This window comes from Colias philodice, chromosome 6 (genome assembly GCF_061535455.1).
Source record: "Colias philodice isolate Cphi_HAF_F1 chromosome 6, ilColPhil1 Martin Lab GWU primary, whole genome shotgun sequence".
Lineage (NCBI taxonomy): Eukaryota > Metazoa > Arthropoda > Insecta > Lepidoptera > Pieridae > Colias > Colias philodice.
The window spans coordinates 901490-912743 of NC_143091.1; the positions used below are offsets into that span (position 1 = coordinate 901490).

Sequence of the window (11254 nt, forward strand, 5' to 3'; positions counted from 1 at the left end):
CGTTTGCGACAGTAACCATTACCACAGACTATTATTAATATACTACCTTAGCTGCTCGCAATATGTTGCCCCCTTGTCGCACTATTGCAGCGACTTATTTCGGGGGCCCGTACAGTGAGAGGGCGAGTCACCACCTGCCAACATATTTTTACTTTCTTTTAGTAGAAAGGCAGGTGCCATAGTTTCCAATAGTCCCCAAATACCGGCCCATTTAACATCCCACTCCATAGCCCAGTTTATTTTGTTTTTCCATATTTCGAAATAGTCCTACATCGGCCGCGGACTGCCTAGGACTGTATCTCTATAGTGCAGTCATGGGCAGGCTGCGGCTGGTGTCCCACAACACAGTAAAGGTCTCTAAAGGGCCTCTGCGTGTTGGATCCGTGTCCCCACGTAAGCCTTCCAAAGGACCGGGTACATTCCTTATGATGGTACCCGAGTATTAAGGAATGATATACTACGTATACAACCATTACAAGACCATTACTTATTATCGGTATGTTTCTCGTTTAGATTACGTACTCTGTGTGGCAAATGTACATTGTACGCTAATAATCTGTGAAGTGTGATTGATCGGCTGTCAAAGTCATGTGGTGGTGTGTTGTGGTTTTTAAATTTCATTTCTAAATTAGTAAATTAATTATTATACTAATAATTCTGGATTTGTTCTTTATTATTTAGTAATCAAAGTTGGAAAATTAGAAATCATGCCATCCGAAGATATTGATAGAGTGCCAGAAAATGGTTCTGAATATGTTAACAATGAAAATAGTATGGACAGCACAGTAGGTTCTGATACAAATAGTAATTCTTTAAAGAAGAAAAGGAAACGTGGAATTATTTATCTTTCTACCATACCTCCATATATGAACGTTGCAAAAATTAGAGAAATATTTACCGAATTTGGCGAAGTTGGTAGGATTTACTTACAATCCAGTGCAAGTGAGTATTTTGAGGTTAGGCGACATGTTTATTATTATTATCTCCGTAGATATTTAATTCTTACACTTTCCTTGTTCTAGAACCTGGAGAGAAACGAAAACGTGTTCCCAATCAGTTCACAGAGGGCTGGGTGGAATTTAAAAGGAAAAAGATAGCTAAGGCTGTCGCGGCAAGTTTGAACAATACTAAAATAGGTACAAGAAAAAAGTCCCGGTACTATGATATGATATGGAACATTAAATACATTCCAAGATTCAAATGGATTCATTTAAGTGAAAGACTGGCTTATGAGAAGGCGGCAATGAAACAAAGACTTAGAGCTGAAATATCACAAGCTAAGAAGGAGGCGCACTACTTACAGAGTAATGTTGAGAAAAGTAAGAAAATGAAGAAGAGGAAAGCTGCAGAAAATAGTGCTATGGAATAAATATTTGTTAACTTTTCCCAAGTTTCAAAACATAATTTACCTAGGGAACTTTTGTACGGACTTTGTTTGTTAAATAATAAAACACATAAAGTAACAAATTTATTTTATTTATTATGTCACAGTAATCTAGTTAATTATACTCTAGATCACATGTTTTGTTAAATAATAGATGTAGGTACATACCAATGTACTTTACAAAAAACTGACGGAACTATTTTTTGCCATAATTAACTCTACCACTTATAATTTCTTCCACCCTTATCCTTTGCTTCATAGTGAGTGGGTCCGGAGTAAGTTTATTTATGTAGCGTCTCGGCGGTATTTTATGAGAGAGTATTCCTTGTGAGAACTCTCTGTGAACCCTCACACCATCCAGGGCATTTGATTGGAGCTTCTCGAAACTGTGTAGTTCCTTCATAAATTGTTTGCGCTGTGCAACTTTCGCCCAGTGGTATCGATGGCGGCAAACGACGCGGCTAAACAAATTATAATTTAGTTAAGATATTAAGAAATGACCATAATATTATAATTTATTCAAGCTCCTGCAAATATCTCTAGTTATTTATTCATACTTCTATATGAAAGATAATACTTAATCCAATAATTAAACATAGAATTAAATAAATTGCATAATATGGAAGAGAAATACTTTTTTAATTATTATCAAGTAGGTACGCAAAAACTTAACATCATAATTTACACTTATTACTTACTATGCCAAACCTAGTTTTGTATAGCTTGGATAAATGCTGACATCTGAGCGAGCTAATTCCGGAAATCCTGGGTAAAGAGGGACTCTGCGTTTCTGTTCTTCTGAAGGTTTCTCTTCTTTATGAGCCATTGAGATTTATTAAATATGGATATGCCAAAGAAAGGCAAAATTTATTTTGATTACATTATAGCACTGTTGCTATGGAAACATTACAGGAAGCTATAATATGAAGATGTGATATCTGTGTGTGATATGAACACAGAACTGAAGTCATATCTGATGTCACTATGATTTGAAGTGCCATAAAAAATAAAGTTTTGTTTTGTAAGTGTTAAGGGCTTGGTCTAGTAGTGCAAACAAATGCATCCTGTCATCCTATATGTAAATAATACAAATGTACTAAGGGAAAGTTGCTCCACTTAATTTTTAAAAATTAAATCATTCGTATGCATAATTTAATATTCGTAATAAGTACCAAAAATGACAATTTGAAACAATTTTCGTGAAAATTACACCGGGTGATTTTTTTTTTTATCAGTACACAATATTTGCGAATACTTTCTATTGATATCTTCAACTTCATGTTTATATAACTGATCAACTTTTACAAAGAAATTTGGACGAAATATAAAAAAAATAAGCTTTCCATACAAAATGCAGAACTCTATACATTTTTTTCGACCTAAGTTTCTTAGTGAAAGTTGTTCAGTTTAACTAATAAAACGGATAAACAAGTTTTGTATATAATAAAAAAAATGTAATGTTTGTGTTAAATGAAAACAAAAGATATTTATTTCTGACTAGCTTCCGCCCGCGACTCCGTCCGCGCGGATGTCAGTCTTCGCGTCTTCTACAGATTTATTATATTATGTGTAATATATAGATTTATTGACGACGCGGTTGGCGCAGTGGTAAAGTAACTACCTACTGAGCCGACGGTCCCGGGTTCGATCCCTGGTCAGGGCAAATATTTGTGTGATGAACTCAATTATTTGTTCTTGGGTCTGGGTGTTATTATCTATATATGTATTTATTAAATATTATATTTATCGTCGCCTAGTACCCACAACACAAGCCTTAATTGAGCTTACTGTGGGACTAGGTCGATCCTATAATATTTATTTATTTATTTATTTATATTGATAAACCTAATAAATCTTTTGCTAGCATTCTGATGCTTTATCGGTTGCACTGGATTTATCTCTTTTTTTTCAATCGCTTGAATGATATAGGATGGGTCCTTGATGGGCATCGAATGCTGAAGTCTCGAATAAATCAATTCTGACAGTAGGCAATTTATGTAAAATCTTGATAATGGTCCATCATTTTATTTTGCCTAAACGTTACATACTTTTTTATATATTCTATTTTTAACGAATTATTCACTCCAGTCCAAACAGCAAATAAGCAGACTTCTGCTTCTGCAACGTTAAGTTGTCCCTGAATTTAGAAAAAATAGTCATGATTCTTATCTATGACAAAAGTGTTATTTTTTGCATTGTATTTCAAATATTAATTTTTTTTTTAACCGCATCTTCCGCATTCATGTCTTTTGCCGGAATTAGACATTTAACTTCTACTAGTCCCATTTTCCCTTTTTGATATGGGAGTGTATAAAGTAAATTTTTTAGATATTTCTCGTTATACTTTTAAAAAGTTATTATTGTCATTTTGCTCATTAGGTAAAGTAATTTCGATATCAGTTTTAAGTTTTTTGATACCTGCAATAATAACGTCATAATCGCCTGCACATACTTATCGATTACACCCTGTATACAATCCACCATCCACATTCATAATGTTTTCCTGTCCTCCTCTCCTTTACGCTGTTCACCGATACATTTGAAATGAGTAAATCTGCTACCTCTGAAGGATGTTTCATTGTGATCAGCAAATTTTCACCACTGTTGTCGATTATTTGTTTTTCATTTTTAATCAGCAATTGGGAATCATCAGTTTTGTTTTTTGCAGATTGGTGATGTACCCTAACAATACGTCGAAAAGGGAAAGCATCAACGAATTATCGTTTTCGTCCTCTTTTTTATTCTTCGCGTCTCTGTTACTTGTGTTTGTTTAGTTCTCAACACCCACTGAATTTTCTATGTTATTGTGATCTTCCATTACATCTGAGTTTTGATGATGTGATGATAATCCATTCGTTTTAATATTGGTACTTAGAGTTGGTAGACTAAACTAGAAATGGCGGACTAAATTTGTCAGCGCGTCTGTAAGATCAGAATATAAAACCAACATCCTGTATTTAAGTTACAAAATTAATAATCAAACAACATGCCGCTACGTTGAAAATGACTAGAAGAAAAAATTAAAACACCTCGGATCAATTTTGGAGTAAACAAATCATTTTCCCCGTATGGGGATTTCCCCGGATGAACTTGGGAAGTTCAAGTTCTCAATACAAGTTTATATTATATTTCGTATTTCTCAAACCAAAAATAAACATTTTTGGTACTTCAAAAAAATTATATTATAAGAAAATTTATGAGCTTACTTTAGTTTTAAAGAAATATACATCCCTTTACTGACACCCCGTAAAATAAAGAAATTGTTGCCAATCACCTTTGCAATCTATTTGGTTTCATTAACTTTATGTTCGAAGATAATTTTTTTTCTAGTATGTAGTTACAAGCGTATTTTTTTCGTTTATTTTCCATATCGAAATCAAATGTTTAAAACAGAGATGTAACGGAGCTTCGATTCCGGTTCCGTTAAGTCGGAACTTCCGATTATTATTACACTTTCGGTTCCGACTTCGGTTCCGATACTTTTGTATCGGATGTTAATCGGAGGTCGAACGAAACAAAGCGGGCAGCGCGCGACGGCCTGTACCGAACAGGTTCATACATGTCGCGCGGGGAATCCCCCGACCCCCACTACGTGCACTCTATCATCAATTATTTTTTCACTTGTTAGTTGTTACAAAGCATCAAAGCTTTTGTTCATAAAGTACAATACATTACTTTTGGAGTCCATTTTGATTTAATTTGCTTTAGCTATTGTTCATTTATTGTAATGTCACCAAATGTAACACGCTACTTTGGGTTTTAATTTTAATTAAACTTTAAATTCATTAATTTTATCTTTTGTTCATTTGGAATTATGCCAATTTTTTTTCACAGTTGTTTTTTATTTTATAATAAAAAATAAAAATGAAAAGAATTGACTATAAATCATGTTTTATTTGTCTTTAAACAAACTGACCCTGCCTCCGATTTCGATTCCGATTTCGATTCCGATTCCGATAAACCAAATTTGAAAACTCCGATTCCGATTTCGGTTCCGATAAAACTACCTCCGTTACATCCCTGGTTTAAAAATACGAATATTTGCACAAAACTAAGATAAAAATAATCAATTAACAAAAATATTAAATTTAATAAAGTAGAGCAACTTTCACTTCGGTATGAAGGAAAATCGAGCGTAGAGCACACGTCAGAACGCTCCGGCCCAAGGAGCGCGACTAAAGAAATTCGCTAGGATTTTTCCTAATTATTTTAAATATTTTTTTAATATTTAAAGAATTATCAAAATTAAAAAAAAATGTTTTTTAAAGGATTAATACTCATTGGTCTTCAACCAACTCGAATAAATTAATGGAAAAAATAACTTTTAGCAGTATTTATCAATAGATTTTGTAAGGCAAAAAATGGGAAATTTAATGAATTTATAACGTTCTAATTAAGAAAATCATAAGTTTTTCGGCAATTGTATTCAGCAGTTTTTAATAACGACTATATAAGGATAATAATGCGCTGATCAGATTGTGTAAATTGTAATCGGTTGCAACGTAGTGAGTGCACAAACTTAGCTCGAAATGTCTTTGGGGGAAAGAGACTTATCTTGAAGGCCTGATTAAGGTAACATAAAGTAACTTTATAAATGTGAAAAAATTCACGCGCATTGCGTATATAACACTAATTGATAAACAAGAAAAAAAAATTCAGTTTATCATTTCATTAGCCGGGAAAAAATTGTCAAATAACTTGTTGAAAACGCAAACAGGAGTGGATGAGTTCATCTGCTTGCAATAGATTAATCAGATCAGTAAAACCTAGGTAATGTTCTCAAAATCAAGGAAAATTTCCTATAGGTGATTTCATTCTTTAGAAAATATTCCTTAAGTAAACTATATTTATAAATTCCATACTTATGTTAATTAATAAGTAAACACAGTATTACTGTGGTATTACCCTGACATCAATATGAACACTTCTATAACAATAAATATTTAATCCACAACATTGTTTTCTTGAAAGTCATTATCTATTTACTTATCGCATTTGCATAAATATAATATTTCATCCTTTCATGCCCCGGATTGGCGTGAAAGCAGGCGGGACTCGCGTCATGATCGAATTTTTTCTATCTTATATGTATATAAAAATGAATCGCAAAATGTGTTGGTAAGCGCATAACTCGAGAACGGCTGAACCGATTTTGATGATTCTTTTTTTATTATATTCCTTGAAGTACGAGGATGGTTCTTATGTAGAGAAAACGTAAACATGTACCACGGGCGAAGCCGGGGCGGACCGCTAGTTCTTTATAAATTTATAAATATAACATATCAACCTCTTCACTTCACACTTAAAAATAAAACAACATCAATAAATTAACAGTTTATTCATACATCAATAATAGCAATATAACTACTCAGAGCGTGTTGCCCAAACATTAAACACTGATCATGGTACTTATTGCATGGATCCATTTGTTTCTATAAATTATTAAATATGTACAGTTGTTCAAGAACTTGCTGTAACCGCCGCGATTCTGCTCTTGCATACACAGTCATTAAATTCACTTACAAGCACTGAACACAAGAGTGATTTGTCGGGATTTGTACTGTAGCATTCAAGTACCTGGAATAAATAATAATTGTTAGAAAAATAGAACAAAAATGTAAAACTAACAATTTATACATCATTTATACCAATACATATAACTACTCCCAGCTTGTTTAAAATTGAAGAATAATTGATTTTTTTTAATACTAAATCTAGGCAGTATGTAATATAATTAAAGCATCCATGTTTAGGGTTTAATAAGAATATTGAGATAAAGAATTGCAAGAAGTTATATTTAATTGCTAGTTAATATTTGAATTTATATTAATTGTATGATATGATAAATGTCTTGAATAATACAACTACAAAATATTGTACTTTGAACTCTCATTTATGTGGAAGGTTATCTTTTACAAAATAAGATGTTAAGTTATTTATCCAACAGAATTATTTTCCCATGAACTGTATAATATCATTTCTCACTTCTCAGACGGACAGATTATTTAATTAAATACAAAATAAAATACCTTAGCTTTCTCTTCCTGACATGGGGGCAGTTTGTTAGCAATTTTATCAGCTTGAACCAATTCAAATAGTTCATTCGCTTCCTTCAATGTCTTTTGATACTCAACAATCATACCGCTGTTAATTTTTTCATGTGCTCGTTTTAAGTTTTCGATCCTACGAGCCCAGTAAGCTTCCTCGGCAGCTGCTTCTTGCCGCCTACTGGAATCGTAGTTTGGGGGTGGAGGGGCATACTGCGGGGTAGGTTGGGGTGCTGGCTCTGGTTGCTGGAACGTTCGAAATGTTTAATGAATAAATTGCATTAAGTTATAACAAAATAAACATTGATTATTTGCAAATATTTCCTTCTGTCTATGCAAATTGAATGATTTGGTTACTTATAATAGATAAGATTATCACGATAAACAATCATATGCTTTTTTACAGCGCCGTATTCATAAACATTTAATTTTTTATGATATCACCGTCGATTTTAACCTCTATTTGTGTGATCACGAGAGGGTCAAATTTGCTTTACCCAATGCTTCACCAATTATGTGACAAAAATTATATCGATAAATTTAATTGTGCGATAATGGAAAATGATTTATATTTTGTATATTACACTTGACATTGATTTAAATTATGTAATTCACTTAAATATTTACTTTTGCGGATAATTGAGCTTGTATTCGATCTAATGCTTCTTGGGACACTTGTATAGCATTATCGTTATCTACACTCAATTTTCGAGTACTTTGCGAGCCTCCCATAATTAAAAAAAGCAAAAATTTCGGATAAATAATCGGCAAATCGCGTCAAAAAGACATTATTGACACGGAATTAGGGATGAAGGATAAATTTTTGACATTTCTGAAATTCTGAGTAGGTACTGAAGAAAATATAGTTGTCTATGGATTAAGGGGTACTCACACGGGTATAAATATCAAGGGTATTTTACACATGTCTGTTAATGCTATTATCAATTATTAGTAAATTATCATTAACATAAAATTTACAATCGTGAAAGAATATTTATATTACTTACGTGCTACGAGTGCATTATGTATTAATTTTAATTTTATATATTAATTTCCTTTATCATAGTAGTACGTTCACATAAGAATAGATGGCGTTGTAAACCTAACTGCAATCTACACAAAGACCTTTTTTTAATTTTTCTATAGAAAAGGCCCCCATTCTAATAATACTGGATCGATATTAACATTTTTCCACTATATTATTAATAAGCAGCCTATGTGGCTAAACTTTGTTTTATTTTGTTATCCTGGGTCAACGCGGATGGAATCGGCACAAGCGGCTAGTTATTTTTTTAACGATTTGAATATATTCATCACTTTTAGGTGCTTTTAGCGTAGTCGATAAAATGGTTGAAATCCTCTACTTCATGTTTATTGTGATGAACTATAATACAAGAAAATACTATTATTTCAAGCTCAAATTAATTTCAGCTAATGTTTATCAGAACTGTGACCAAAAGTTGTAACGACAAGGTGTTAACTTTAAATTAACTATAATATTATAAAAAAAACGTTTACGAAAGAATTAAAAAGCAAATAGATATAGGTAGGCAATAAGTACATAATATGTGTAAAATATTATAAATCTTTGGCAAATTCTTACAATATCTACGAACGAAGTTTAATATAAGTTTTTGGAATGAAACTATAACTTTTAAGCTAAAGAATATAGTATGTATTAATTGTTTGGTATTTAAATTAAAACAAAATATTACGTTAAAATATTCTTAAACTAATTCAAAGAATCGGTTAGCCGTTAGGTCATAACCACAAATTTCATCATAAACATAACTCCAAAAATTGCATTTCTTAAGAATCTACATTATCATAATGTATTACAAATTACAGTCGCTTTAAGTTCTGTTCTCAATTGATGAAATTAAACTTTGGTGCGATCAGTTCCGTTCTAAATTGATAAAATTAAAGTTAAATTTTGGCAAATCGATCGCGGAGCACGTGAAGGGTTCGAGCGGGGGACGGGCGTCGCTACAAAAACTGACCACAATGGGGTTTAGCATAACCGGTCCGGTCGGTCGCAGCCTCCCGCTATCATCTTGCCAGACTTTCTTCTGTCTGATCGGTGCGCGTTCCAGCTAGCGTTTTGTACTTATTTTATCGTTTTGGAGGGAATATATTTTGCCCCGAGTTGGTTGTTGTTTTGAGGGAACGCAGAAAATGTAAATAAAAGGGAATTAGTACATTATGCCATGTGTATAAGGTAGTATTTAATACGTATTTCATTATAACAATAAGAAACTGTCAGTCAAAAGAGGTAAAATTTGTGAATTATTCCAAACAGATTTCCAAATCACATTTTTTTTTGTTTGAGAGAATTATCATATTGGATTATGTACCTATCTAATATCTATGAAATTTTTTTAGTGACATAACATGAGCTTGAAATTATAATGAGGTGAATGTTATAATTCTTTTTGTTCTACTGTATTTTTTCTTTAAGTTTTAAATTTTAAGTTATATTTATTGGAATTTAATAAATTCAAGGTTATTTTGAAAATTAGAGGTACCTACATACAAACAAAGTTTATTAAAATAAATACTAAAATATATTTCCAGAAAAGAAATGCATTTTATAGGCGAGCTGGATCGCGCACGCGGCACCCATAGCCCGAGCCATTGCTAAGAGCAAACTCGATACTGTCAATGTAGAGCCATTACATACCGCCCAAGCGATATTAATACTTAAACTTATGTCTATAAGAGTTATTTTCATATGATGTGATCAAGGAAATTCGACTAGATATCGTTAACGAAACAATTATTCATTCGATTAACATGGCGTGTCCCTGTTTAGTGAGTTAGTTAAACATCAGTAGTTAATATTTAAATTAACTCTTTATTTTGGACGCCAATTTATTCGCATAAATGCTCACTGCGAAAGTAATAACGCATGGATCTATAAATGTGTTTTAAATCTGGGAAATTTATTACATATGAGAAAGAATGTAGGACTTTATTTTTTTGTGCAAGATTTTCCTTTGGAATTAAGACATAACAAGTTATAACATTTATATAGAGTGTGGAAAGCATACGGTGTGTTTTATATAAGTTGATTAAATAAGTAAATTATTGAAGTGAAACTTCTTTATCGGGGTTGGAAAAAAATTTAGTGTAACATTTTTGCGTTACGCGTGACATTTTTCCGTTACGCGCCATCTTTTTCTTATCCCTACCACGCGTGATTCGACGTATTTCTGTAAAGTTGCATATATAATTTTTTTTTTAAATAAGGTCATAAAGAAATTTCACTTCTTACGTGTGTACACTAGTACATGCACACATTTTTTGATATAAAACTGTTAATAAACTCTATCTATTAGAGTAAAGTTTGTAGATGAGAGAAGATTCATATAATATTATCATATAAGTATATGGAAATCCCTGTATACCCAAAATAGACATCAATTAGGCTAAAACAAAGTTCCGACTAATTCCGTATTATCACAGACAGAGATTAGGTTAAACGGCTAACTATATTCCGGGCCACAACAGTATAGACGTAAGCCTAAGCTTCTAATAACTATTAGGAGCCAAGAACTTCATAATTCATATTGACTATCGCTCCCCTGAGCTTATCTTAAGACAAAAACTATTAGCTTATATTGTTAAATTCATCATACGTGTATGTTGTACTCGAAACATGTTTCGACACAATCTGGTTTGATTCACGACGATTGAAGTCTTGTTTTAACAGAAACCTATTTTATTTCTTAGTAATAAAATTAAAATGTAACATATTATGTCGCTCACGAATAATGTTTATTTCTGGTTATGAAAGAATTACTTATCATAATTTCGGTTACAG

General features: G+C 32.3%; 3 protein-coding genes across 3 annotated transcripts; 1 reads left to right on the top strand and 2 right to left on the bottom strand.

The window, feature by feature from the left end:
* Window positions 1-580: 580 nt before the first annotated feature.
* On the top strand, window positions 581-1616 carry LOC149487441 (activator of basal transcription 1-like). Its single transcript, XM_089695973.1, has 2 exons — window positions 581-942; window positions 1023-1616. Exons 1-2 carry the CDS (start codon window positions 708-710, stop codon window positions 1367-1369), a joined length of 582 nt encoding a protein of 193 aa, XP_089552099.1. The 5' UTR covers window positions 581-707; the 3' UTR covers window positions 1370-1616.
* LOC149487442 (uncharacterized) lies at window positions 1498-2225 on the bottom strand. The gene is made up of 2 exons (XM_089695975.1): window positions 2083-2225; window positions 1498-1845 (listed from the first exon to the last, which is right to left on the bottom strand). The coding sequence occupies exons 1-2, from the start codon at window positions 2208-2210 to the stop codon at window positions 1581-1583; spliced, it is 393 nt and encodes a 130-aa protein (XP_089552101.1). The 5' UTR covers window positions 2211-2225; the 3' UTR covers window positions 1498-1580.
* Window positions 2226-6706: 4481 nt separating this feature from the next.
* LOC149487443 (uncharacterized) lies at window positions 6707-8259 on the bottom strand. The gene is made up of 3 exons (XM_089695974.1): window positions 8059-8259; window positions 7414-7677; window positions 6707-6961 (listed from the first exon to the last, which is right to left on the bottom strand). The coding sequence occupies exons 1-3, from the start codon at window positions 8161-8163 to the stop codon at window positions 6845-6847; spliced, it is 486 nt and encodes a 161-aa protein (XP_089552100.1). The 5' UTR covers window positions 8164-8259; the 3' UTR covers window positions 6707-6844.
* Window positions 8260-11254: the final 2995 nt, after the last annotated feature.

Excerpts from the sequence above, each read along its gene's own strand:
- LOC149487441 (XM_089695973.1), top strand. The coding sequence starts at position 708 with ATGCCATCCGAAGATATTGATAGAGTGCCAGAAAATGGTTCTGAATAT. Across the intron at positions 943-1,022 it reads TTACTTACAATCCAGTGCAA|AACCTGGAGAGAAACGAAAA; the intron begins GTGAGTATTTTG and ends TCCTTGTTCTAG.
- LOC149487442 (XM_089695975.1), bottom strand. The coding sequence starts at position 2,210 with ATGGCTCATAAAGAAGAGAAACCTTCAGAAGAACAGAAACGCAGAGTC. Across the intron at positions 1,846-2,082 it reads ACAAAACTAGGTTTGGCATA|CCGCGTCGTTTGCCGCCATC; the intron begins GTAAGTAATAAG and ends TAATTTGTTTAG.
- LOC149487443 (XM_089695974.1), bottom strand. The coding sequence starts at position 8,163 with ATGGGAGGCTCGCAAAGTACTCGAAAATTGAGTGTAGATAACGATAAT. Across the intron at positions 7,678-8,058 it reads AAGCTCAATTATCCGCAAAA|CAACCAGAGCCAGCACCCCA; the intron begins GTAAATATTTAA and ends CGAACGTTCCAG. Across the intron at positions 6,962-7,413 it reads GTCAGGAAGAGAAAGCTAAG|GTACTTGAATGCTACAGTAC; the intron begins GTATTTTATTTT and ends TATTTATTCCAG.